Source organism: Amblyomma americanum, chromosome 6, assembly GCF_052857255.1.
Source record: "Amblyomma americanum isolate KBUSLIRL-KWMA chromosome 6, ASM5285725v1, whole genome shotgun sequence".
Classification (NCBI taxonomy): domain Eukaryota; kingdom Metazoa; phylum Arthropoda; class Arachnida; order Ixodida; family Ixodidae; genus Amblyomma; species Amblyomma americanum.
This window is the reverse complement of record NC_135502.1, coordinates 113,383,780-113,411,637: the sequence shown is the minus strand read 5'-3', so window position 1 is coordinate 113,411,637 and position 27,858 is coordinate 113,383,780. Positions and strand designations below refer to the sequence as shown.

At 44.5% G+C, this 27,858-nt stretch overlaps 1 protein-coding gene across 4 annotated transcripts; it reads left to right on the top strand.

Annotated features, from left to right (window-relative positions):
- The first annotated feature begins 104 nt into the window (after positions 1-104).
- Positions 105-27,858, top strand: mr (anaphase promoting complex subunit morula). 4 transcript variants are annotated; one of them, XM_077627850.1, is made up of 14 exons: positions 105-332; positions 398-583; positions 678-918; positions 1,284-1,392; positions 1,491-1,623; positions 1,900-1,989; positions 3,218-3,410; positions 6,212-6,329; positions 7,681-7,856; positions 8,902-8,993; positions 13,591-13,785; positions 17,047-17,305; positions 24,298-24,548; positions 27,614-27,858. In XM_077627850.1, exons 1-14 carry the CDS (start codon positions 261-263, stop codon positions 27,827-27,829), a joined length of 2,331 nt encoding a protein of 776 aa, XP_077483976.1. In that variant the 5' UTR covers positions 105-260; the 3' UTR covers positions 27,830-27,858. The 4 variants fall into 4 exon arrangements, with proteins under 4 accessions (XP_077483976.1, XP_077483975.1, XP_077483974.1 ...); XM_077627849.1 differs by having other exon boundaries at positions 17,044-17,305; XM_077627848.1 differs by having other exon boundaries at positions 8,899-8,993.

Below are 27,858 nucleotides of genomic sequence, written 5' to 3'. Positions count from 1 at the left end.
TTTTTAAATTTAATCTTTTATTTACCTTCAGCGATGTGTCGATTTGCTGAAATGCTTATGTTCTCCAAATCATCCGAAATTTCGAATCCAATGATCCAATATCCAATCCGCAACGTCGTCGTGGCGGCGATGGTTTTGTTTCGTTCTGCGCGTCTTGGCGGCTTCTATGGATTTAGTAGATGCGCGTGATTTCGTTTCCCTGCGGTTATGAGCGGGCACCGCAGCTGACATCCCCATTTTAGCGCTTTATACTGCATAGCATGAATGCAATGGCTGCTCTAGAATTCACAGAAGTTTGGTCATTCATTGAACAACGCATAATGCTTCACAAGGTAGGTTACGGACACTTCCTTTCATTTTGTTACTCTCTGGAATGCTCATAATACGCTTACTGCAGGCCAGCGAGACCATAAACGAACATGAGTGGGACGCTGTCATGGACATGCTGCAGCGAAAGGAAATGACTTCTATTTTGACTCCATGGTTTACCCACGAATATGAGAAGCAGCTACGGCGAGAAATCATTCCGGAATTCTGGTCTTGCTTCAGATCTGCGGCTGATCTGAACCTGAAAGACGTTCGGGTCAGTTTACACGTTGCATTACACGCAGCAGTAGAGTTTCAGAGTTTCCACTTTTCCACTTTAGTGTGACGTGAATAATCATTCGTTCTCGTAGGTTGCCTTCACAAATGCAGTGACGGGGCTCTACACGGTGATTGAGAAGCGTCTTTCAAGCGCCCGATTCATCACCTCCACACAAGAGAAGCTCGGCGACATGGCAGAGCCACGGATTTCACTTGTGGACTTGGTATATGACAGTCTGCAAGCAGCCCTCAAACTCTCGGTGCCCCCAGAATTCAACAAGGTCTTGCTGAAGTTCTACTCTGCGGCATTTCGTGCATTTCATCGTGTAGCAGGTACAAATTATCATCTTTGCGAGTCCTGACAAAGCAGGCGTGGTCATTACGAACTTGCATGAATATGCAAACAAGGCGCCGCGACAACGCTGTCAGCTGATGCGAGCTTGCTGCTCTAAATTTTTACCTGAGAAGGAAGGAAGGGGGGGGGGGGGGTAATTGTGCGGTGTTCAGCCACGTTGGATATGTCTGGCACAGATTAAGTGTGTGCAGTGTTTTGCAGAGAGTACTGAATCATTTTCATGTTCAGGGCAAGGATCCATCACACTTTGGATTGAAATTTTCTTTCCCTTCATTCTCGTCACAAATAGTTTCTATCTTTTCATGGCGCACTTATGAAAGATAAATGCTTTCTTGTTTTACAGGGGAAGATGATGGAAGTGATTCATATGAGTGCCCTGGTTGTGAGCTTGAGGCTGACAACTGTGAATGCACCCACCTTCTTGAAGATTTTGATGGCATTAACAAGAAACTGTGAGTTCACTGGGTAGTGTTGCTTTCAAATTAAAGCACTACAGGTCCGTGCACCTCTCATTTAGTGTTCTCTGATGGTTGGCAAATTTTAATTCCAGACATGATCTTCGCTTACTGGATGCCGTTGTCCGAGATGCTGTTTCGGCAGTTGCATACAAGTACATTGAACAACATATCCAGAACACCTGCAGGGGAATCTTTGAGAGTAGATTCCTGGACAGCCTGGAAAAGGTACTGAAACGAGCAGTTCTAGACATCTGCACATTTCACGGCTGATTGAGGCATGCAATGCAAGCATTATGCTTTATCTTCTGTATGTATTATTATTGTAAGTGTACAGCCTTAGCCTTAGTGTTTTTCAAAAGTCTTTCGTGCAGTAAAAAAAATTCTAACTTTTGAGATAACAAAATGGGATGGCCGTTCACTTTTATTGCTGGCATGATCGAGCTTACTTTGTCTGGCAACAATGCTGAATTTTTCAATGATTATGTTTAAACCTCTTCTCAGTGGTTGACTACAACTGTTATGGAATGGTTCCGTCTTCTGTACAAATACGACACTGGGACCGAGACAGAGGGAGCGCTGAAATCTTTAGAGGTGCGTCTTTTTCCCTCTATTTTTTTTATGGTCTGCGATGTTGCACTGCCGATCAGTGGCCGCATACCTTGTTTACACGAATATAATATGAGTTTTTTTCCTCACCTCATAAGTCCCAAAATGTGTCTTGTATTGTTCTCGGAACCTTGGTATGAATATAACTTGAACTTCTTCCTTTGCTGCTCAAGATAACTACAGTGATGTTCGCCACTGGACTTGCAAGCTGTTAAGCTCTTTAGATACCCTTGGGGACATGCATGAGAAGATGAAAGTTTGGCTACGAATGTAGAAAAAAGATGGTGCCTGGGCCATTGAGAAGGAGAAGGCATTAAAAGAGTTGAGTGGAGTAGAGAAACGAAAGAAGGGCAAACAGTCACGGGACTGGCAACAAGAAACATGAAGGTAGTGACTGCTGCATGCGTTAAATATAGTAACTCCAGGGACTTTCTGAGGTTACCATATTCTAGTGAAACTTATAACATAGGTTTAGTTCTAATTTGCAATTACTTCCACTAAGTTTGGCAGCCGTCCAACATTTCATTCCGCCTCAGATCGATTTTAAAGTTTGTCATTTCTGTGGTCTTACTTCAGATGATTTCTATGGGGAACACTGCATTTTCAATGTTGTAAACATTTCTCACACAATAATACCGGCGCTCCACTTCCCTAACAAAAATCTGAGGCTTGTTTTAGGTCTTCTCAGGCATTTTATCAAAAGGACTTATCATTTTCAATTGCTACTTAAGCCACTCAGCGAGCGCACAAGTGTTCTTCTAGTAATGTTGGTGACGTCATCGCTGCATCATGTGGAACATCATCCCTGGCCGCGTATTGTATTTCTGTTTTAGTTCGCTGTTTTCACTGTTTTGAAATGGTTTCACTCAGTACTTTGAAAAGCGGATTGTTTTGATAGAGAAAAGGGGCATAAGCTAACGTAATGTAACTATGAACTCGAAATGGTCTAAAAACCCCAGGGCTCTCCCTTTAACGTGTCGGAGGCTTTGCTGCGGTCGATGACGTCGGGCAAATTTCCAAGTGTTGCCTCTCAAATAATAGTGACATTTCTGTTTCTTCAGTATTTTTGCATGCCGTCTCAGTTTTTTTCTGAGCTCTAGGCGGCCTGGCTGTAGTTGCATGGCTTCAACAAACTGATCGCATTGTAATGATTTTTATTTTATTTTTTTGTGGTTATGTACATGTAAATACGATAATTTCTTCTCACATTCAGGATCATTTGCGGCATTACCTATATGACACCTATGTCATGGTACGTGTGGACCAGCTTTTTAGTATAATCATTGAGTTTCCTGAATCTCAAGCTGCATTGGAAGACCTCAAGGACTGCCTAGAAAGAACAAACCTGAGATCGAAAGTCATACACTCATTGAAGAACTCCATGGAGAAGCGTCTCCTCCACCCAGGTACCCCTTTTTTTTTTTTGCATTAAGCAGCTTTTGTTGCTAGTATCAGCTTCTAACACAGGGTTTACAGTTGGCTCAACAGGAATTTATTCCCAACACTTAAGCAGGCCGGGTCCGGCCTTCTTCCCAGGGAATGTTACAGGATTGATAATGGGTTTTTAAGCCAGCAGCTAACAGAACATATACAGGGTGTCCCAGCTAACTTGGACCAGGATTTTGAAAAAAAAAACTAAGCCTTCTTCAGATCTATAATCGCGTGGATGTTGTTAAGGTTTTTTTTTTTTAAGTTACAGTAGCATTTTTTTGCTTGTCCTGCTTGAATAGTTAATCGAGATAAATTAACTTTTTAAATATAGCTTGAAACTTTCAGGCGTCAATAGGAAATTTGTGGAGCTCCACAAATATTGTCCAACCCAGGCACTTCCAACAAGATAGACTTAGCGTGGTTGTTTTAATTCGGGAAAAACGAAAGCCCATGGAGTTTAAAAAATACCACGTTACAGCGCACTCTGTGCGGCCGAATGTGCCACAGTTACAATGCTCTCATCCATGCTTTGTAAAAAACATCACTCGCTTCGCGCCTTTCATGCTGCACACGACAGAGCTTCGCATTGTGCTTGGTTCCAAGATAAGCACCAGTGGGTTCCAGTGGCTGTTGGAAGAAATGCCGGCTCCCGTTTCTGCAGCGATTATTGCACTCTCACGCTAGTCGAATGCACAATGTGTGGTCAGCCGCCACCGGTAACGTCAGAGATGAGCAAAGACAGAGGCCCTTCCTCATAAGTGAAGAGAAGGTGCGGTGCTGGCGATGTTTTTACAAATTACGGATGAGAGCGCTGTAATCGCGGCACATTCGGGTGCACGGAGCATGCTCTCACGTGGCGTTTTTCAACTCTGCAGACTTTCGTTTTCGCTGAATAAAAACGGCCACGCTAAGGCTATCTCGTTGGAAGTGCCTGGGTTGGGCAATGTTTGCCACAACTTTCCTATTGACGCCTGAACATTTGAAGCCATATTTTAAAAAGTTAATTTATCTCGACTAAATATTCAAGTAAGACGAGCAAAATAATGGTACTGAAACTTCAGATAAAACCTAGCAGCATCCCCATGATTTCAGTTCCAAAGAACGCTTACATTTTTTTAATATCTTGGTCCAAGTTAGCAGGGACTCCCTGTATATATTATGAGCAAGGACATGATGTGCAATGCACATGGCAGAAATATCAATGTAAAATGCTTCAAAGATTAATGTTTTTGATGTAAAATGGCAATGAGAAAATATATACATAAATATATGGACTGCCCAAGTTTGTGTGAAATGACAGCTTATCTCCTACTTTGTTTTATAACAGTAATTTTACAAATGGGCATTTTGTGCCTCTGTGGCATTCATTTAACAAAGAACCTGGCTACAGGATGAAAATTTCAGTAAAATGAATTCTATGGGACATTAAATTCCTTTTTTCTTTTGTGAATCATGCAGATCTGTATTTTAAGGTTGCTGTTTTCAGTTACTGTTGTCCTAGACATGACCATGACAAGGTCAATTATAACTGTGTCTGATTTGCCTGTCTGGTGATGAGATGGGGCAGAGTGAGGTCTAGACTTTTTTGGATTATGGGTTCCTGCTTTTGAAACTGCTGCTATAATTGTTTTCTTAATGCTTACTGGAGAATCAGTTCACTTAATTAGTTCACATTGTTTGGAAAAAGCTTATGGTGTTTGGGTTTAGTGTCACAGCATGTTGCAATGTAAATCATGAAGTTTATCTGTTGTTCATCTTTTGGAGTCTTTTTTTCTCTGGGCAAATTCAGGTGGCAGAGATGCTGCTGAGCACTTCTGATGTTAAGGCAAGGTACACATGCTACGGGCATATCAATAATCAAGACAGGCTTTCACTTTGTTTTTGTGTTTTTGAAATTTTTGTGTCATTAGGCAATAGCTTTTCCCAGCTGTGCTGGGAGTGGCCTCTTATCTATTATGTTTCTTGCCTAGTTTAAGCCTTGCTGCTAAATTCACAGCTACCTTCTGCATTCGCCATGCAGCAGCAGACTTTGTTGTATGTCCTCACTAAGCTTGCATACTCATACTCTGTTTCATCAAACTAATTCCACTTCGTGGCTGACGCTTAGAAGTTTGGAACCCAGTGCCATGGTTTGAAGTCAAGGATTGCATTGTGGTGTTATAATGATGCGTGCAATTGCCTTAAAAAACAGTAAGGACAACTCAGTCTTATTATGGTTCTGAGTAAAACTTGATTATGGCTCTTTCTGGGCATATTAATATTCATGCGGCAGGAAAAAACATTTGTGGCTGAGAAAATTGAATTTAAAAATTTCGCCACTCTATTCAAACTCATGATGTCCGCACCAAGGAGGACTGATTGCCATAGTTTTGAAGTTTTGAAGAGAATAGTGATGTAGTATGTACATCTTCTGGGGCTTGAGCCAAAATTCGGTGTCAGCACATGTAATTTTCAAAATCGCAGTGATGGTGACTCCTGTACTTAGTTTTTCTTGCCCTATTCTAGCTTATAACAGCTCCCTTTTTGGTAAGAGTGGCGCCTTTGTCGTTAGAATGCCATAATCCGTCAATACAGGCCAACTTCAATTGTTTCTTAGCGTCCCTTTGATCCACAGTTTAGGAATGTTAACAAGTATCGCTGTATTTTGTGGTTGAAAATGGCTGCACAGCTTCTATGTTGAGCCTTAATATGAGGGCTCGTGTCCGCACACTTGTCAAGACGTGATGTTGGCTGTGCTTGTTTCTGTAGTGAAAATTTGCAAACTGTGCTTTTGCAGGCGTAGAAACGACCCAGATCTTGACTGCATATATATCAGCAATTAAGGCTTTACGTGTTCTAGACTCAACTGGATACATTTTGCATCTTGTATGTGAGCCAGTCTGCAAATACTTAAGGTGGGTTATGTTTAATGCATCCTTTTAGTGCGAAAGCACTACTTCATGAGGTTTCACCTGCTCACCGAGTTTGTGTGAAGCTTGACCTTGAGGGTGACCTTGGCCAAACCTAGCGTAGCAATAGCCCGTGCAGAAATAAAATAAATATTGCCGCGCCTGGTGTCGCACCAGCAGCGGCGCAAACGGGTCAGCCTCGCTGGCTACTGCATGAGAGCACTATGCTATCTCCGCAGTCGCTCACACCTCATGTTAAACTGCAACGCGCTGTGCATTACACATCGTCTTCATCAACTAATACTACTTATTATCGAACTAATATCATCGCCAGACATGCTGATGGCCCAGCAAACCAAAACCATGAGCCAACCAGGCCGAACACATGCTTTCGCACGTTTACTCTGTTTGACTACGTTAAAATCCTATCACTTTTTTTTTTTATCATCTTTGCATTTTGCACCCCTCAACAACAAGACAGCAAGTAAGGTTTCACTTTTGCAATAGAATGACTGCAAGTTTTCAGCATATATCTCGGTAAGCAACTGTAAGCCGGAACCGCACAATGTACTTGAGCTTATTATTAATGCATGTAGTTATCGAGCAAAAGTTTAATTACTTAAGCATACTTAATGCTTGTAAAAAAAGTAAGAAACATTGCTTTACATTAAAGGCTTGTTTAGGTATCTTGCAATTCAAATGTCGTAACATGAAGATTCATAATTTAAAATATATTTATTTGTTTGTTTAATACATACTGTTGGCCTCACTTTGAGGCTTCCTTCTGAAGTGAGCTATAACTATGCAGCTGCATCGAAGTATTAGTGGCTGCAAAAATTACCAGTGTTTGGATATGTCACAGTTTTGGAAAGGCCTTTTTGTACATTGCCAGTTCTCTATTGAGGTTGTCATCTAGCATAGATGATTGGGCTGGCTGGTTAAACCAAGTCTCTGGAAACAGCACAACACACAAGAAAAAAGATGGAACTTACAATGTTGCCTTAGTAAGCTCTTTTGCTAACAACCATAAAGATAGGTTAGCTAGAGGGATCATTGAGGCACATGAAATAATGACGCTTGGTGATTACTGTGGGAGCAGCCTGTCGTGGACAGCTGTTGTGCATTGCTGTCGGCTTTCTTTTTTTTGAATTCGTTTGTGCCCTGTGTATATTTTGCAAGCATTGTTCTATTCAACGTCAGACGAAAGTCAGTTCCACCGTGTTTCTACTCTTCGACTACATTGCTGTGCATTGCGCTATTTTGAGACGAGAAGTTCCCAACAGTGGGATCAAACGTTTTACCCATTTGTCACTCGTGAGAAATGATTGCCTACACTCCTCGCATCTCTGTTGGGCAGGACACGTGAAGACACAGTGAGGTCCATAGTTTCAAACCTGACGGACGAGAGCTGCACAGAGCTCGAAGCGGAACTTGTGAAGTTGACACCGATTGCAGTTGAAGACAGCTGCCTGAGCGATGACGATGATGAAGACTGGCAGAATTGGAAGCCAGCTCCAGTAGGGAACGAACAGGGTGCGTTTGAACTCAACATAAAAGGGAATGTAGACAAAGCCATGCTGCATGTCTGTCAATTGAAAGCTTTATTCATGCAGTGGCACGAGTTAGGAAAACAAATATAGGTGCAGGTTGATATGGAAAAAAATGTACCAAAAAATGTATCAAATTCATTCAAAGGGGCAGGCCTACAATTCATTCATAAAGGTAAGCCTACAATTCATTCATAGAGGCAGGCCTAAGGCTGTTGGGATTCCTTGGAACAGAAAAGTTTGAGAACCCTTTTTTTAATTTAACCAAATGCTCAGGAGGGCTGTGGCCCTTGGTTGAGATTCTAGATTAAAGCAAACATTTTTTTTTTTAACCACAAGGATAAAAAAAACAGCATGGCCTTACTTAGCAGCCATATAGGTGTGCTTAGATAAGCCTCAATTGTAGTTGTTCATATGTAGAAAATTTGATCCACATCTGAGAATAGTACTACCTCCAAGCACCCTGGTTAGCTGTATGTGTTTATTATGCAACTATATAAAGTTCGGCAACCAAGTAAGGTTGCCGAAAACTAAAAAAAGTTAAATATATGCATATGCTGGTAGAATACATCTGGAGGTACACTTTGTTTCCTCAAAAGATTGTTCGTTTTAAAGAGTGGGACTTAAAGCAACTATACCAGAGAGTGACAAAACCACGTCCAAGTGCTCTAAGTTTCTTGTGTGTGTTGTGTGTTCTTCTCTTGGTTTGTTTCTTTTCTCTTTCATCGGTTCTCTGCATGTTTGCATGAAAGCTAAGCAGATATGCATTTACAGAATGACTCGTGCAGAAATTTTTGCACATCTCTGCACGAACACTTACAAAACTTATGTGGAAGTTTACACACAGCAGATCTGTTTTCGTGAAAGAATCAGTTTTTCTGGATTGTCTGAATGTTTGGACTTAGTTGCAATCAGCATGAAGCCTCAGGCAGTCTCTTGGCAACATTAGTATGAACTACCGCACTTTCCACTACTATTACTTGGACTTCATGAGAGATGTGTTGTGTGTTGTGTTCCTGTCATCACAGCAGTTCAGGTGTCAAAAGGAGCACGGTCATCAGACATAGTCAGCATGTTAGTGAACATCTATGGAAGCAAGAAACTCTTTGCATCAGAATATCAGGTCAGTGTTCTGAGCGTTTGGACAGCTTATAATTTTTGTATGGCGATTGGGTTTGTTAGCTAAATAGATGTGTAATGTTCCCAGCACCTTTAATGTGAAAGTATTGTTTGTCTCATTACGAGAAAAGCCGGCGACGTGTGTACGTGTGTCTGTGAACTCGCAAATGGTGCAGGAAATATCAGCAATGGCAAAAAAAAAATAGGGTGATGTCACCAAGCGGCCGTATGACTCACTCAGCAACCCGAGTACCGCCACTTCAGACAATCCTATGCATCTCATTCATGTATATATATAATCGCCACTGGGTGACCTCCATGTGGTGCCAGTTTTTCCGACAACATTCGTACCAAAATTGTGAGGTAACTGTTGTCATACAGAGTTCCGGGTAGTGTCATACGATTTCTTGTTGCATATAGCTTAATAAATGTACTAGTCGATTGGAGGCTAGCTTGCGACAAGGATTCAAACCGACAACATATGCACCTTCAATTATATACCTTCTCACACTCTTTAACCCTTCTCTTTAGTCCTTTTTGAGGTGTCAACCGAGATGTGAGACAGTTACTGGGCCATTTCCTTCCTTCAAAAACAAATTTTTATATCAGGATTGTGATGAAACCGCTTGTTCTCCAGTGTTTCCGCTGGTGCCATATGTGTGCATGCGTGCATGGAGGGTTGGGCGTCAGTGCACCTTGGGATAGTAATCCTTTCGCATTCCTGCACGTAAGCAGTCTTAAGTGGCTCTGCCGAATTTTTTTCTGCAGGAAGTGTCAAAAAATTTCTCTGGCAATTACGGAGTCAGCCTGCACTCAATTTTTCCAATATATTGCTCATTTAATATGTGCTTAAGGAAATGCACTGCTGCCGTTATGTAAACTTTGACATTTATAACAAGACAAATTGTTTAACACTGATTTCTAAGGTTATGAAAGAGGTCTCAGCAGGGTGCTTAAAAATTAATTTGCTATCTAAAATTCATTATTCTAGCAGCTGCCGTCACTGAAACAGATAAAGTGTACCCTTCGTGTGTGAATACAGTCAACTCTTAACAATTTGAACTCGAACTGGACCAAAAATTTGTTTGAAATAGGCGGAGTTTGAATTAAAGGCAACTTTTTAAAAATATGTTATGTTGGCAGGACAAAAGTATAAGTCAGTCCAATGTTTTAGTTGAGTCCCCCAAGGTGGAAAAGAATTGTAAAAGGGGATAATGCTAGCCTACTTGGTTCTCTCAGTTAGTAGAAGAACTGCTCCAGCGAGCCGGTGGTCCTGGGTTGGAAACCCAGACCAGGAAAAATTTTTCTTCTACTCCGATGTTTCTGAAAAAGCTGCGTACCTTTCATTTGTAGCCGTCAGGCTGCGTTTAGGACCAAAGTATGAGTTTGAATAAACTGGAAGTTTGCATTAAGTGAGTTCAAGCGAGAGTCCACTGTATGAAAATTACGCTGTGATGCTTGGTGACAGAAGTAGTAGTGCGCGGCTGAAGTTCAATGCAACAAACCCTGAATGAATTCTTAGTTCAATTGATGGCTGTATGTACTTTTTACTGTTTTGGGGAACTATAATCTCTTGCTGCAGCATTGATTCAATGCATCACATGCACATGTCATAAACCTTTTTGCAAGCACAAATTACCATCAGGAAGGTCATTCGCGATTGTTTTAATGCGAGAGCGTTAGTACCCCTATGTCGGAAAAAATTGTAGGGTGTCGGTGTTGGCAACCGTTTGAAGCCTCATAGCCGGGCACTCTGGCAAGCTAGGTGGGTCACATGACCTTGTGGTGTCATCACAACCTGCCCACTGGATTGTGAGCAAACTGACCACCGTGGCAGGTGGCCGTTAATGTAATGATTGGTTGTGAAAGGTTGCTCGGGAAGAGCGGCCTGGTTCTCACAAGCCCCACCGGTGGAAGCACCTGCCATTGCACAGCAGTGGTGCATCACTTAACCACTGCACCAGGAGTGGTATGAGGACTCCCAGCGATCTATGAATGTAAAGTAGAGAATTACGAATTCCGCATCTGCATTCGATAAAAACAAAGCAGTTGGCGAGTGCATGGCAGTTGAGTACGCAATCCGCTTTTGGCGATCACAGGCATACATAGCATGGGCTTGCTGTTGTGCAGTAACCACACATACCGTGCTCCCTGTATGACAAGTGTATTCAGTGAGATAAGAAGTGCACCAACATTCTGATAGTTTTTGGTTAATGAAGCTCATGAACCGCTTGGGCATTGTAAACAAAATGGCAGCCTATAGCTAACGAAACCATGATATATGTGAGCAGCCATGGTGGCTCTTTTGAACAGCTTGGGCAACCTGCGCCGCAGCTTTGTTCTTGACTGTGTGCCCCTGCACCTTCAGATGTTATGCTTATACTACCCAGAATGACTGCCAGTGCCTCTTGTTTATGTAATTAGCGCTAGATTCATTCATAAAGGCTGATTAAAAGGATTTCTTGCCACCAAGGCTTCTGAAATGTGCAAACCTCAGCTTTATGAAATATACGATTTGGTGTAGTGTTTGGCTGCAAGTATGGCTTTATTATACAGTGAAAGCTCGTTAATTCGAACCTCAATAATTTGAAACTTCGGATAATTCGAACTACACTACTTGGTCCGGCTAAGCTCCATAGAGATCTGTGTATAAAAAAGCCCGTTAAGTAGAAAGCGAGTCGGTTTCACTATGGATAATTCGAACTACGGGCCGCCACGTCTGGATGACTTGGCACACAGCACGTGGCCAAAAAAAAAAAAGCACCTCCGCATAGTTAGAGACTGGGCACTTCCTAAATGGGGACAGAAGATGGAAACAGATAAAATCGTGGAAGAGTGGGTAAAGCCTAAATGGCGCCAGGGGTTGGCCTGAAAATGCACATTGGTTTTTGGGGAAAGGAAATGGCGCAGTATCTGTCTCGCATATCCTTGGACACCTGAACTGGGAGTGAAAGAAGAAAGGAAGAAAGATCATTTCGACCACCTAGGGCTCTTTAACATGCACTGACATCGCACAGCACATGGGCGCCTTAGCGTTTCGCCTCCATCGAAACGCAGCTGCCGCAGTTGGGTTCGAACCCAGAAACTCCGAATCAGTAGCCGAGCGCCCTAACCACTGAGCGGTTCGAGTTGGCGGCTACCTACCCTCTTTTCCGTGCAGCCTCCGAAACTCACAACTAAATACTCGTTAATTCGAGCCCTGTTAATTAGGAAATACGGATAAGTACTGTCAGCACGGTCCCAGCCAATGCCCCTGAAAGGCTATGACTTCGGACGGGTGCTACAAAAAAAGGGTGCGAAAAACTTTTTTTTTCTCTTTGCGAGTGTCGTCCATCTTTCCGCACATCAGCCGCCAACAGAAGCACACGGTCGGCCTCGATCATGACGCCGGCTTTTAACATCGTTCACTGTAAAAGGCGTTTGCTGCTATCGCACGTTCCAATGATTGAGTCGCAGTAGACGGCGCCCGCCCCAATCGCCCATGGCACGATAAGGCGAACGTACTGAAAACGAGGCTTGCATAACCAGACAAGCGCTGTCACTGCCAAGTTCGCTCCCCCCTTTTGCTAGAGCTAAGGTCAAGAGGTAAACACATCCTGCTGTTATCCCTGTGCAGCATCTTGGCGCAAAAATCAGGGGTAGGTGGGTTGATTATGTGAGCGGGTTCGTTATGCAAGTAGATACGGTACATATCAGTTATGCAAATGGTTCTTGTCAGTTCTTTCAAGGCCATTCGATAATTCGAACATCGGATAATTCAAACTTTTTCCCGGTCCCGTGAAGTTCGAATTAACAAGCTTTTACTGTATTGAGGTTACTGTAAAAAAATTTATTCCATCTTTTCTGTGACCTCGCCACTATGTATTACAGCAGTAACCTGTCTTAACTTACTACTGGCATCAAGAGCATAAATGCGTCAACTGTAATCAACTGTAGTGGCATTAACACTGTATGGTTTTACAAACCTTTCTTTCCCAGTGTCATAAATATCAGGTATCAAGTATCATAAATTGTCTCCAATCTTCTGCATTCTCACATTGCTGTGTCATCAAACTAACAGCCATTACTCAGTTACGGACAGAATGCAGTGCATTTGTGCTAAGGCTTAAAAATGCTGCATGGCATCATCGCATAACTCATAATCAGTCTTTCACATCCATATCCAGCATGTGCCCACTGCTGTAACTTGCTGTGCAGCCAACATAGTTACATAGAGCTACAACAGTAATGTAGTTTCATGAATTGGAGACTGTTTGTTTGCATAATTTTTGTTTATGATTGTGAGTTGATTGCTTACTCATAATGCTGTGCCAGCAAAATGCGAAGACACCTCTGTAGGGTGATGTCAGTTCACGCTCGAGAGGCTACAAGTGATGAAAATGAAATGAGAGCACTCCACTGTGGCACCCTCCGTAGCCCTGGTGTGGCCTTACGACGTAAAAGTTCACGAGTTTAATTTTCGGGTATTATATTGTCAGCAGTTTAAAAATGTTAGCGTTCAGTTTATGTTATATTCAGCTAGATGTTCAGCAATGTTTACCTTTCAATTTTTTATTGATGTACAATTTTTCTGTCTTATTTTAAAATCCTGCATTTGCCAGGTGTTGCTGGCCAACCGGCTGCTGACTGGCAGCTTTGCTGACACGGAGCGTGAGGTACGGTACCTGGAGTGCCTCAAGCTGCGCTTTGGCGAGTCACAGCTGCACGCTTGTGAGGTGATGCTAAGGGATCTGGCTGACTCTCGCCGCCTCAACAGCCACCTGGCATCTGGCGAAAACCCGGGATACACCGCAGGGGTAGGTTACCCCCCCCCCCCACTTTCCACCTGGCATGTTTGTGTGCTGGCTGTTGGGCCTAATGTAGACATATAGTACATATTTTATTGCAAGCTACAATATAGAAGTATGTATTGTTCAGGTACCTCTAAACTGGATTTGTGATTGTAGTGTCATTCCCCCTCTCCCTCAGCCAAGGAGTGGATTTTCACAGCCAGAAATTAAGAATTAGATGAATTGATTTCTTGAAACAGAAGGCAAATGCCTCTCGCATCTTAGCATTTGTAAATGGGCAGTGGTGCAGCATATGTCAGTGCACACTTCATTGTTAAGTAGGCTCCATGCGAACAGCATGTGCAGGTGCAGGGTCGGTCAGAAGTTCCCAGGCCACATGATCTGTTTTTGAGCAGTATAGTCGGGCAGTTACGATACTCTAGAAGCTCAAAATATCTGTAGAGGGTAGAAGTAGCACCGTTCTAACCTCTGAGAATGTTTATATCTTTATTGGCTATACCAATGATTATCGGCATCTTAAGTGCCAAGACATACTGATGAAGAGCAGACCCTGTGGCCTGGGAACTTCTGACCACCCCTGTGCATGCCAGTGAAGCTATTGTGACCCAAATTCACTGGCACAAACTATAGAAATTTTTATGTCAGCAACATAGGGTGTCCTGTCTTCACCTATACGGTAGAATCTAATTGGTACGTTCCCAGTTCATACAGTTTCCAGGTTCAGACATTCAGAATCTTGAGCAACACAAATGTTCCATAGCCTACTTGACCTTGAAAACCGAGCCTTGGCCTGAAACCGAAACTGAAGTGAAAACTGATGTGCTAGCACCTAATTTGCACTGTTTTAGTGCACTGGAGCTTCTACTCAGCCACTTAGCCGTTGCCTGTGCGTTCCCTATGCGACCTTGCAGAAGTGGGTGGCTAAGTGCCACCCACCTTGGTAGCAGATGGGCCACCTAGGTCATAATCTGTTCACTGAATCGTGAGCAAACTGCCCATCCTGACAGGTGGCAGTTCAGTTAATATAAACTGGTCACAATAGGGTGCTTGGGAAGAGCAACCTGATTTGCCCAAGCCCTACCAGTGGTAGCACCTACCATCGCAGAGCAGTTGCCCATCGCTTAACTGCTGCACCACTGTGCCAGGAGGGGTGTGAGCACTCCGAGCGATCTGTGAATGTAAAGAAAAGAATGACAAATTCCGCGTATATGGGCATTAACTCATGAACGCTATCGTGTCATACCTGGCACTGCCTAAGTGTCCCCTCGAGTTTTAGTGCGCTAGCACGAATGCCCTTATTCTACCTTTGCACCAATCTTTATCTGACGCTGCTTGAATGTGAAAGCCAAGCTTCATCACGAAACTGAAACTGAAGTGAAAACTGAAGTGCTAGTGCACCTAATTTGCATTTGGCCTAGCCATGCTAACATTTCGGTAATTTTTTTCTTCCGGTTGAACATTCCTGGATAACATTATTTCCCGGAAAATTTGTTTAAAATTTTGACAAATTCTGAACATGTTCTGGTTCTGGTCTGGTCACTTAGCGGCAAACAGCAGATGTACATGTGTATATACTAGCAGGCCGAACCTGGATGTGAGTGGCACGAAAAATTCGAGTGCAGCCTTAGTCTTCTGCTGTGGTGACTTCTGTGCAGTGCCGAGGTGCAAAGGGGCGAAACATCCAAAACAACAGTGCGCTACATATAAGCGGATTGTTCCTGCGAGGTAGCAACTTTAAAAGGAGAAACGCAGCAGCTTCTTCGCAGTGTCAAAGAGCAGAGGGGCGAAAAATCCGAACACTATAACATTGCACTTGTGTAGTACGGGTGGGCCGAGTGTTATGAATGCAGCACAAAGAGCAAGAACGCTGCAGCTTTCCTACAGTGCATTGCTTCGAAAGGGCAGAGTATTCGAAATACGGAAGAGGTATTGACCACTTCCGTCATTGCTGTCGCCAGACCAGATATGTTGCTAAATTTTTCCTGCGACAAGGACAATGAAAATGCGAACTGAATTCTGTGAGCACTAGGAAAGGAGAGGTTCAGACGTTCTGGCAAGAAATGCTGATATTTTCATGAAAGAAAAGTGTCAATAAATGCTTGCATACCTCATTCAGTTATATTTTTCAAAATATTAGGTGCCCTTGATCATACGTTTTCCCGGATAATATGTTTTTCCTCATATTTTTTAACGTTGAAACAAGGTTCTACATTCTCAGATATTATGTTTTTCCCTGCATTTTTTAATGTGTCAACAGGGTTCTGCATTATTACAGTCACATAGTGGTGATGATAAGCATGGAAGCAGGCATAGAAGACAGGCTGGCTGACATAGAACTTGGAATAAACTGTTTATGTGGGCGAACTTGTGCTCTTAAACAAAAGATGTTTGGTGGTGACGATGGCAACAGGCACGTTTAGCTACTGAGCTGCATTCTGCTTAAAGATGGACTGGAGACTGTTCATATAACACGCCTACAAAAACACCAACAGGCCTGAAATTTATAGAAGTTGTCATACGTGATCCCAATCATTCCAGAGCACTGTTCTATGTCGTCCTTGTTTGGAGTTTGTTCTTGATGTTTGTTTCAGAGGCTTGCTTTTACTTCGAACAAGAAACTAAAAAAAAGCATTCAAGAAAATCATTTTTGATACATTTATGGCTCATTTGTCAGACCAGAGCGTAAAGCCAAATGCATTTCTGAACATAATAGGCTGCTAAATGCTACTTCTGTGCTAGGCTAGGACATAAAAATGTGGGTTTCTATATGAAGGAGTTTTTAAAAGTTCCCTGTCTAGGATTTATGGTATCAGAATATTTGGCTATACAGGCAATAGGGACTCTGTTAATAATAGCCACCGTCTCATGTATGATTACCACCTTGCTATAGTGCAGTTCTAGTTTGCTCTTCTACATCCATGTCCTGTTATTTGGCTTTAGGACATTTTGCTGTTCTCCAGATATACACATCTGGTATTATACATTTCCTTATCTACCCAGTGGAAGTGTTTGTATTGCTCACAATAATAAATTTTTTGATTGGCGTTCCCTCTTACCTGTCAAAAATTTTGAATTAAAGTGTTTAGTGGCACGGCAAGTGTAAGTGATCTTGGCTTTGTTTAGTGGCTCATTTTTTTACACTGTAACCACATCGCATCCCCCGCACCCCACTCACCCTTCTGCAAGCCTCTCTCGTTATTTTTCAAGGTTGTTAATAGTTTTGTGCGTAAACAAGCGCCCAATGTTGCTTCCCTGCCCTGCCAGCAGGATGTGGACGTGTCGGCCATAGTGATTTCGGCCCAGTTCTGGCCCCCCTTCAAGGACGAGAAGCTGGCCCTGCCACCACCCGTGCAAGCATCACTCGACCGCTACACGCGTGCCTTTGAGGCTATCAAGGGCAACCGAACCCTGCAGTGGCGCCCCAACCTGGGCCAGGTCACACTCGAGGTGGACACGGGCACCCGCACACTACAGCTCACAGTGTCACCCATGCATGCCACCCTCATTTACCACTTCCAGGAGAAAGGTAAGGTGGGCAGCAACCTGGTCCACCATGCCATTTGTTCATAAATCACTCTGTTGGCTTTGCATTTAAGATGATATTGTGCATTTATTGGCCAAAAGTTTGTTGCATGCGTAGAAACTGATCTTGCATTTTGAAGAAACTGAAGAAAGAAACTAATCTTGCATTCTCAGGGGCTTCCACAGCAGTTGATGCCAGGGTCCACTGATCTCAAAATCATTTGGTAGCTTTAAAAAATTCGGCATAGAAATGCTGAATTTCAGGCACAGTTTTGAAACAGGTATATATTGAGAGGTATGACCAGTAACTTGGTTCTTCTCCTTGGCTTGCAGCTGTTCATGAGCTTTATGAGAAAGGAGCAAGTTATAGTGGTTGGTACCAAAATGTCAAGTTTCTGTGCGTGTCAGATTTATAGTTGGATCTTGGAAATTCACGACGTTTCAAATCTTTTTTTGCCTCGTGGGAGCCCCGGCAGTTTTCAAAAGAGTCTGAGAAACCCTGCATGTCTTGGCTTCCTTTTCGTCCTGCGTAACATGGACGCTAAACAAACGGAATGCAAATGCGCTGACGCTCAAAAAATGCCCAGGGGGCCCGAGGATTCCACGCAACCCAGTTTGAGAGCAACTGCAGTAATTCAAACTCAAAGGGGGCTGAAATGTTGTTTGAGTTATGCAAAGTTTGGACTAGAATGAACCTGACAGGAATGAGAGGCTGATGAGCTGCATTGTGCGGGCAGCTGTGTTGAAAACGCATCATGCCTGCTATGCCTTTTCATGCACATGGGGTCACTCAGCACTGAGGTCAGGTGATAGATCTGTGAGAGCCTTCAGCATGCACCAGCACCACACAGCTGTCTAAGCAAACCAGTTCCTTGTCACTGCAGGCACATGGAAAAAGAAATGACAGGTGAAGAGGTAGCAGAGCTGAGATACACAACTTGCCATCATCTTCCTGCGCACATCCTCTCTCAGTCTGCCTGGCCGTTTTTGCCCAAGGATGAGGACCCTGTTCCCAGCTCACGACCCTGCTATCTCTGCCATGAATTCTCTCCTTCTTGGCATACGTCAGCTGTTAATGCGGGAGTTGCGTGAAATACACAGCGACAGCAAGCGTGACACATTGTGGTGTGCTGCTGTGCACTTGGTCGTTGCTTCGTGGTGTTACCTGCAGGCCGTGTAAACCTTTGCACACACGTAGATGGCATCAGCATGCATGTAGCATTCTGAAAAGCAAGCAAATACCACAAATGCAGAACAAAACGATAAAACTCCATGGAAAAAGCAGCTGAGAACTTTGTCACTTCATGATGCCATGACTGTGCCCTTCAAGGTGCTTTCAATTGGGCAAATGGTCTGGCCAGATAGAATATAAGGAATTCAGATCAAAGGATATGTGCATGCAAAGAGGCAAATGCGCACGCAGAATCTTGGTTGTGACCTGGTCCTAAACTTCTGTACATGTGCATAAAAAAGTTTGTTTTATCAAGCCTTGTTGGAACTTCTAAGACTGTTGACGCGGGAAAAAGCCATGCTGGCTCTGTGCCAGCATTAACCCAAGGTTCATTCTTGAGTCTGCAGTTGTCAACCTGAACTGTGCTCCCATCTTCACTTTGCTGCTTGCTCTTCGGGCCTCGTGGATGTGTGCTCGATCAGCTTTGCTTTGCTTTCTTTTCTCACCTCTCCTTTTGCTCTTCTCAGCAGTCTGCAGCATGAGCACCCATTCGCACGTGGGTCTGTTTTTTTTACAAATTTAGTGCTTAATGCGGAAGTTCCTAGACAAAGCACATTTGTTGTCATAATTGTCATCGAGTAGCGCCTGTAGCGGCGCTGCGGATACTAGCGCCGTTGAACATCTGTGCAACAAAGCATGACCTGCAGGAGGTGGGCAGGGAAGGCAGATGGTGCAGAACAGGCACTCTGCATAGACATCCCGTAAGGCAGTCATGTGACTATCTTGTGCCTCATGCTAACTTTCCTAAAACAAAGATAGTAAAGGCTCCCAGAAAAGGCATATTTGTCTTCGTAATAACTTTGTGCTCTTGCAGCTGAGCATGACCTAGGGGAAGGGGGAAAGGAGGTGTGAAGCCCCGTGCAGGCATCCTGCACTGGCAGCATCTTCTCCTGTGAGCAACCATTATCGTGTGCAGCTGGTGCTTATTTTCTCCATTTCCAGTTGCGTAATTGCGACTCATCTCTTTTGTTTTTCCTGATGGTGACTGTTTCAGCTAGGCTTATGTGCAGAATTTTGTATTTTATTGAAAAAACTGGAGGGGATGCTTAAGCTTCTTAAGGGTACGACGTGATAGCGTTAATGGGCAAGTGCCCGTTAACATTCGTGGATCCTCCAGAGTCCTCATACCATTCCTGGCGCAGTAGTGTAGTAATTAAGCGATGCGCCACTGCCCTGCGATGGCAGGTGCTGCCACTGGTGGTGCTTGTGAGACCCAGGTTGCTTTTCCCGAGCAACCTCTCGCGACCAATCATTAATTTAAGTGCCACCTGCTGCTATGGTCATTTTGCTCACACTCTGATGGGCAGGTTGTGACGATTCCACAAGGTCACATGACCTAAGTGACCCACCTGGGTTGCTTCTCCGGGGATTTTTCGATCACAACGCCGAAGGCACCGCTGCCTTCGCATTTTCTGCAGAATGGGAGCCTTGACACTATAGCATTAAAATTCAATTGTTTCGTTCTGATTGACAGATGTGGTCCAGGTGCGTGATGTTTGTGTTCAGTGAGGATGTGAGGCAATGAAAATGGGTCATGTATGGTCATGGGATCCATGTGGGCCTTCACAGCAAACAAGAGTGGTTTATAGCTGCCCTGAATTGGGGAGCCAGAGGCAACCAACCATTCCTGTTTCTGGGCAGATAAAAGAAGAAGGTTTTACATATCCCACATTGTTTGACATTGCTGACACCCTCATTCGCATTTGCGGTTGCCTGGGCTTATGGCTGTCGTATGGCTGTCTATGGCTGTCTATGGACTTATGGCTGTCTGGTATTGCCCTCATGTAGGGTACTGTAGGCAAGACTACATTTGCAGATGTACTTCCCACACAGATAAAAAATAAATGTAGTTGTAAGCTCCAGAGGTGCAGTTGGAATCAAACAAAAACTGAACGACGTGCTGAGGTTTTCTAGCTTGGAGTGGACATATGTGCATTGTATGTGTGTGAGAGTAAAGCTCCTGTTCATAATAAGCTTAATTTTCTGAGAATCTGCTGCGCTTTAGGCTAGGTAGAACTATTTTAAATGGTATATTTCCAATTGCATGCTCAGGACAAATACCAGAAATGTATGGATGGGATGGGTTCGTTTTCTACGTTCTACCAACTCGGGTATCCCTATTCTAGTTGGTGGTGACTTCAACGGCGCACACACTGCGTGGGGTTACCCATCGGATTCCTCAAGGGGTGCACACATCCAAGGGAGCTTTTCGGATCATTCCTTTCAACTTTTAAACCACCCGAATACTTCTACCCGCCCACGAGGTGGCCCGTATTCACCTGATTTAACTTGGTGGTTAGGCCCCGGTAACCCTCGTTGGGCAGTTGATTCTGATACTAGGGGTAGCGATCACAGCCCTATTTTTATCTCCCTCACGCCTACGCGTCTACGGAAAATACGCTGCACTGTACGAATAACATCATGGGACTCTGTACGCGCAGACAATCATTTATCTACATTCAACCCCTCTTCAGCATTGTCTACACTCTCTGCTGTTCTCGCTACTCACACTATTACGACTACTGTAAATGAAGACGACCCAAACCCGGACATACAGCTCTTGAATCTGTGGGCTGTTCGTCGCCAGGCGGATCTTTACGCTACTCGTCACCCCGATGACCTTTCGGCTCTTCCTACTCTTCACCGCGCTACCGCACGGGCGCGGCACTATGCAAAGCGGCTAGGCAGGCAACGCTGGGCTGCATGGTGTGCCCGCCTGTCCTTTACGCAGGGCAATCGACATCTTTGGAGAGTGTTTCACGCCATGGAGCGCCCTTCTTAGGTTGCAGATTACACAGAGAGCATTCGCCTCGCGCTAAATATGGATGAGGACACATTTGCACAACAAGCGGCCCGTCAATTTTTTCCAAACCATGACTGCACCGCTACGTCTCCACCTGACTTATCGGTAACAGAGCCCCCCGATGGGATTACTTCTGACCTCACCATGGCAGAGCTGCTGGCCTCCATTGAACGTTTAAAAACTACTACTACTCCCGGGCACGACGGCATACCTAACTCCTTATTCCGTAACTTGGAAGGGAGGGCTTTGCAAACCCTACTTGATACTTTTAACGAAGTGTGGCTTTCTGGCGTCATGCCGGGAGACTGGAAGCATTCTATTGTGGTTCCAATACCCAAGTCAGGTCAACCTCCAGTATCTCTCTCGGCTCTTCATCCAATTTCCCTTACGCCTACCATCTGCAAGCTTTATGAAAACATTCTAGCTGCACGCTTGTCGTGGTGGCTGGAATCCCATGATTGTTACCCAGATTCCCAAATTGGTTTCCGCCCACAAATTGGAACGGAGGACGGCCTTGCTACTTTGGCTGCTGACGTGCTTGACCACTCTCCACAGAGTCACCTTGTACGAACCATAATCGCTACAGACATAACAAAGGCATATGATAACATCCTTCACTCTGCCATTCTTGCCTCCCTTCAAACTCTTGGTCTCCCTCACCGGTTCCTCCTCTCCATTCACGCTTTTTTAGCAAATCGAACCTTCAGCGTGCGTGTCCACGGAAAGCCCTTTGGTAATTTCACTTCCAATAGAGGAGTGCCGCAGGGCTCCGTTCTCGCCCCCACATTATTTAATGTGGCTTTAATTTCTCTTGTTCGAGCCCTAGAGACCATCCCTTCTATCCGCGTGTTTGCATATGCCGATGATATCACCTTGTGGTGCTGTCATCCAGATGCGTCTATTCATCAGTCGGTCCTTCAACACGCGTGCTGGATGTATTGACATCTCGCCTCCCACCTCTGGGTCTAACACTCTCTCCTACTAAATCATGTTTCATTTGAATTGGAAACAAAGCCGCCTTACGGAAAAAGCTCCCCCTTTAAATTTTACGGTACATAATTCTCCGATTCCTCAGGTAGAAACTGTTCGTATTCTTGGTCTTCTCCTCCATACATCTGGGACTGGCACCCCGTGGCTGACAGCCACCTGTAAATCGGCTCACGCTACTCTAGGTCTGATTCGTCGCATAGCTATGCGCTCTGGTGGCGCACGTGCTCATATGGCCCGCCAGCTTGTGCGCTCTATCCTTCAGCCACGGATAGTATATCAGGCACAATTTCAACGTCTCACCTGCAGACAGTGGGACTCCCTTGAAGCTATCAATCATGAGGCTATGCGCGTCATAACATATCTGCCTCGTTTAACACCCATACCTGTGCTACAGGAGTTCGCCGAACTTAATACACTCAGTGAAATCATCGACCAACGGGTGGCAAATAGAGCTCGAAAACAGTCTCTCAAACTTCATCGTTTAAAGACACTTCCACCGTGGTCCTATTGCCAGCTCACTGACAATCGCCCCACTGTTTCCCCGTCGGTATCAGCAGCGTATCTGCCTGAAGGATGCATATTATACACGGATGCATCACATTCTGCAGAGAGGGGAGCTACTGCTGTGTATAGTCCATCTCATTCGCATCCCAACTCTCGCGCGACGTATACTGCGGATATGTGCACTCCCCTGGCATTGGAACTTCAAGCCATTTATAATGCCATTGCTTCCCTTCCGCCCGTTCCAACATTCAATACAGTTCATATTTACACCGACTCCCGCGCCGCCCTTAAACAGCTTAAGGCTGTTCGACGAACGTTCCAGATTTCACAATCAATTCATGTGCTCTGCGCAAAGTATCCATGTCCTGTGCGCATACACTGGATTCGCGGCCATGCCCAGGATCCACATAACATTCAAGCGGATGCTATGACTCATCTTCATACATTAGACAATCCGCCACCTTCCCCTCTTCCCCCAGATCCGTTCCTGTCCCATGTTTCCGATTCCGAAGTTCTGCGCCAGCGAACACGCGCTCTAATTCCTTCGTGTTCGCACCCTCTCCCGCGTAGTCTTACTCGGCAGGAGGAGGCATCCGTGCGCCGGATTCGGGCAGGGGCGGCTCTGACACCATCTGTCCGTCATCGGTGGCGTGCCAAAGATCTGCCAGTACCTGACAGGTGCCCTCACTGTAGCACTGCACCGGACATTTGTGATGTGCGGCACTTGTTGTGGACGTGCCCAGCGACGGCTGCTATCAGAAAACGGCTCCTCAGGGAGGTGGGCCTGCGGTGGAACCGCGAAAGTGACTACGTGAAGTGGACTATGGACAACCGTTTCATTAACAACCTCTGCGACTACCTCAGCGCAACGGTTCTTCACTCCTACTTTTAACTTTCAATCCCGTGCATTCCTTCCCCCCCCCCCCCCCCCCCCCCCCTTTCCTTTTTCAACTTAAGCCTCATGGCACACTTCTCGAATAAAAAAAAAAAGAAATGTCATATGGGGCTTTAAGGCTTGTAAATATATGACAGCTTGCTCTCTCCTTGGCTAGGGAGTGGAGCAAGTGTTTGCATTTGAGGCACCATCTCATTGCCCCTGCCAACACTGGTGTGAAAAACTGCGAACACACTGTCACATTTTGGCATTGACGCAATGCACAACTCCAACACGTGTGGCCCTCTCACATCTGACATTAATTCCTTAGGCCTTCGCCATGTCATTCTACACCTAGCGCCATCTAGTGTGTAGCCTCTCAACTACAAGACTTACTAGCACACTCCCATGACACTGCCTGCAACTAGGAATGTTGTACTGTATCAGCTGCCTTCGCCAGCACTGACTCCTAACACTTGCATGCACACGCACATGCGTGCATCGCCTGTAGTTAAGTTCTTAGTAGCGTGGTTTGGCTTTTTGCAACGTGATCACTATAACAAGGTGCCTGTGCATTTTTCACATGGTGCACAGCTCGTTGGACCCTGGATGAGCTGAGTGCAGTGACCCAAGCATCGGCCACACTTGTGCGTCGCAAACTGGCCCTGTGGCAGGGGCAAGGAATCCTGTTTGAGGAATCACCTGGCGTGTTTGCACTGGGGGCCCCTGGAGACGGTGCAGGTGGCAGTGGCATCCCACCCCAGCCCTTGGAGTTGGACGACGATGAGGAAGAGGCACCCTCAGCCATGGCCTCCACCCAGGACCAGAAAGAGAGTGACCTCCAGGTACGATAAGTACTTCTGTCTGGCTTGAGGCTGCTACTAGTGCCTCGACCAGGGGTTTGTCGACAGTGGCCAAGGGGTTGTGAGTAAAGGGCTGATTTGCTAATTGTAGCATAACTTGATGTGGAGATAACACAAAATTCAGTGGACTCTCATCAGTTTGAACTAACTTATTTCCATCTGCCAATTTACTCGAACTGACACTTTAGTCCCATCAACAGCAAGTATTGTAATAGGTGTATATTGCCTTATCACTCTAAACACCACTAAAAAAATGGTCTTTTGTTAATTCGAGCAAGTTTTCAGCACCTGTCATGTTCAAATTGTCAAGAGTTGACTGTAGTAAGAAGCAGCAGTGGCTCAGGCAAACAGGGTGCATGGGAGACAAGCCAACAATTCGGAATTTCTGCCTAGGGTTCCATCACTCCATCCTAAAATGCTAAGTATACAGGCAGGCTGTTTCAGGCAAATACTTACCTTTTTTTGAAGCTTGGAAAAAATCCACCTTGGCGCAAATAAGTTCACACAGACAAAACAAAAGAGACAAGGGGACAACGGACAGGCGCCAACGGACAGGTCCCCTTGTCTCTTTTGTTTTGTCTGTGTGAACTTATTTGCGCCAAGATGGATTTTTTTCCAAGCTTCAAAAAATGCTCAACCAACTAGCCCAGCAACATGCCTTACTGAAATACTTACCTAGTGCCAAACTTTAAAGAATGTCGGGGAACTCTTTGAAGCTTTGACTAATGCAGGGTCACAGGCAGTTGTCATGACCAAGCCAGCATATCTTTAAGTGTGCCTGATTTTCTAACAAAGGTAGACAAGGTGGAAGCTTGGGCATGTTGATGTGTCATTATTGTTGCAGCACAAAAGATGAGGACGAGATGAGTACACAAACACGGCGCTGGACTTACCGCTGATCTTTATTGACGGTTTGCCACTCCTTAAATACTGTTGAACAGTCTCAATGAGAATACACACACATACAAACAATAAGAATGACATCACCTCTTTTGTGCTGTAATGATAATAACAATTTCCTGTTTGAATTGTTAATTTTAGCACAAAACTTTAAATGTAAAAGTTGTAGGGCATGTTGAAAAATGCTCGTCAGTTTTTGAAGGAACTTTATAGTGGTTCATCGTTTTGTGAGCTCAAAACAGAGCGTGCAAGATATTAAAATTTATCACTTGACTGTGCACCACTATATCATGTTGTAAGCTCCCTGAAACACACCGTGATTGAAGTAATTTGGATATACAAAGGCATGGTAAGTAAACAGGCCATGGGTCATGGCAATGGTTTGCTTGGTTAGAATGCTGCAACTTAGGCACAACCACGTTAGACTGTAAGAATTATTTGTGCTGCGCTGTGAAATGGTGGTAACATAGTTGCACTCTAGATGATGAGACATGCTTGAACACCACAAATGGCACAAAAGACTAACAGCACACAAACAAGTTTTGAAGACAGGATGCAGCATTCCTCCTGTCTTTATCTCTTCTTTGTGTGTTGTCTTTTGTACTCATTGCGGCGCAAATTGAAAAATGTATGAGGAATTGCGTTCGGATTCAGTGCTTCTGGTTTCCACTCCTGTGTGCAGAATCTAAATTTCAAACGATATTGTGCGACCAAGAGAAATAATAACTATCTTCTATGGTTTGCCAATCACCAAAGGCATGAAACGCAATGCAGCAAGGACAAGTGCTGTACAGCACTCCAGTGCAGTACTTTTCCATTACAGTAAAACTTAAATATAACAACCTTCATGTAGCCAATTCCTCGATATTATGAAGCTTGTCAGTTCCCCCTGTCGCCCCCATTGAAGCATGTCTATTTGTGAACTTTGTGCAACGAAGGTGTTGTGGCAGTTGAACTTGTTAATAATGAAATTGCTGCACTAACTACCTATCAGTTAGTGGTGTGTTTCTTGAAGTTCGGCCGAACTTCACGAAAGTTTCGTAATGGTAAAACAAATGGCCACGAGAGGAATGTCTACGATTGCAACGAGCAAACACAGTTGAAACAGCGCACTGCATTCCAGAACCATCGGCACCACTCTGTGGTGGATGCAGCATTCTCCACAGCATTCGCTTCTGTAGCATCACACTAAGTGGCACTGCAACAATGCATTTTCAAAAGCAGCGCAAAACTCTAGATGATGAGACACTCTTGAACACCGCAAATGGCATAAAAGACTAACAGCACACAAACAAGTTTTGAAGACAGGATACAGCATCATCATCATCATCATCATCGTTTTGTTGTTCGCATTATTCTGGCGCCAAGAGCAGGGACGCTGGAGAGCACAGGAGGCGCGAGGACAGAGTTCATTTTTTAGGGCAATAACACCTGGGCACACCAAGAGAGGGGACACATAGGAAGGGGTGGGTGCCTCCAACTCTTCCTTCTCCTACTGCCCTCACCCCATGTCTAGCGGTGTTGTGTGAGCTGCGGCAAAGATGGTGGTGACCACTGCCACACTCCCATTATCAGTGTGATCACACAATGCTTCATTTTAATTACCTCAAGTTACGGGGCTTACTGTGAATATTTGCTAGGTGGTTTCACCTACATTTATTTCTCATATTGGGTTTAGTTTCTGCATTATTATTTCCAGTTTCTGCATTATTATTTCCAGCCTTCACACGAATAATGCGTGTAATAAAAGCCTGTACATACAGGCTTTTATTACACGCATTACGTTACATAACGTAAAATTGCTGACTTTTCTTAATTTCACTGTATTCAAGTTTAACTGCATATGCATGTTACCACGCTTTTCTTTGCAGTGAGCACATTGTGTGGGCACATTGATTCAGCTAGCCCAAGCTAGTTCTTCTGAAATATTTGTACCCCTTATTTTTTTTAGCTGAAAGAAAATGCCCTGTGAAGAATAGAGTTCTGTCATTGTGCCATCTGCCTTCTCCATTTGTGTAGAGTGGGGGCAAGGGACGTAGCACTGGAATTTCAAAGCACATGTTCATTGCTTCAGGCTGTGTTGAAAGTGACACGGTGAGGTGTAAGCTTCAGTCTTTTGGAATACTGTCAACATGATTCCATTGCAGATCTACTGGTCCTACATAGTAGGCATGCTGACAAACCTGGAGTCACTGACACTGGAACGAATTCACACCATGCTCAAGATGTTTGCCATGCAGACCCCCTCGACAGCAGAACTGACTGCCCCAGAGCTGAGGCATTTTCTTGATGGCCAAGTTTCCAAACAAAAGCTGCTTTACTCCGCTGGGCATTACAGGCTGCCGAAATCAGACAGCCTGTGAGAAATAAAAGGCTCTTGGCCTGGAACTTT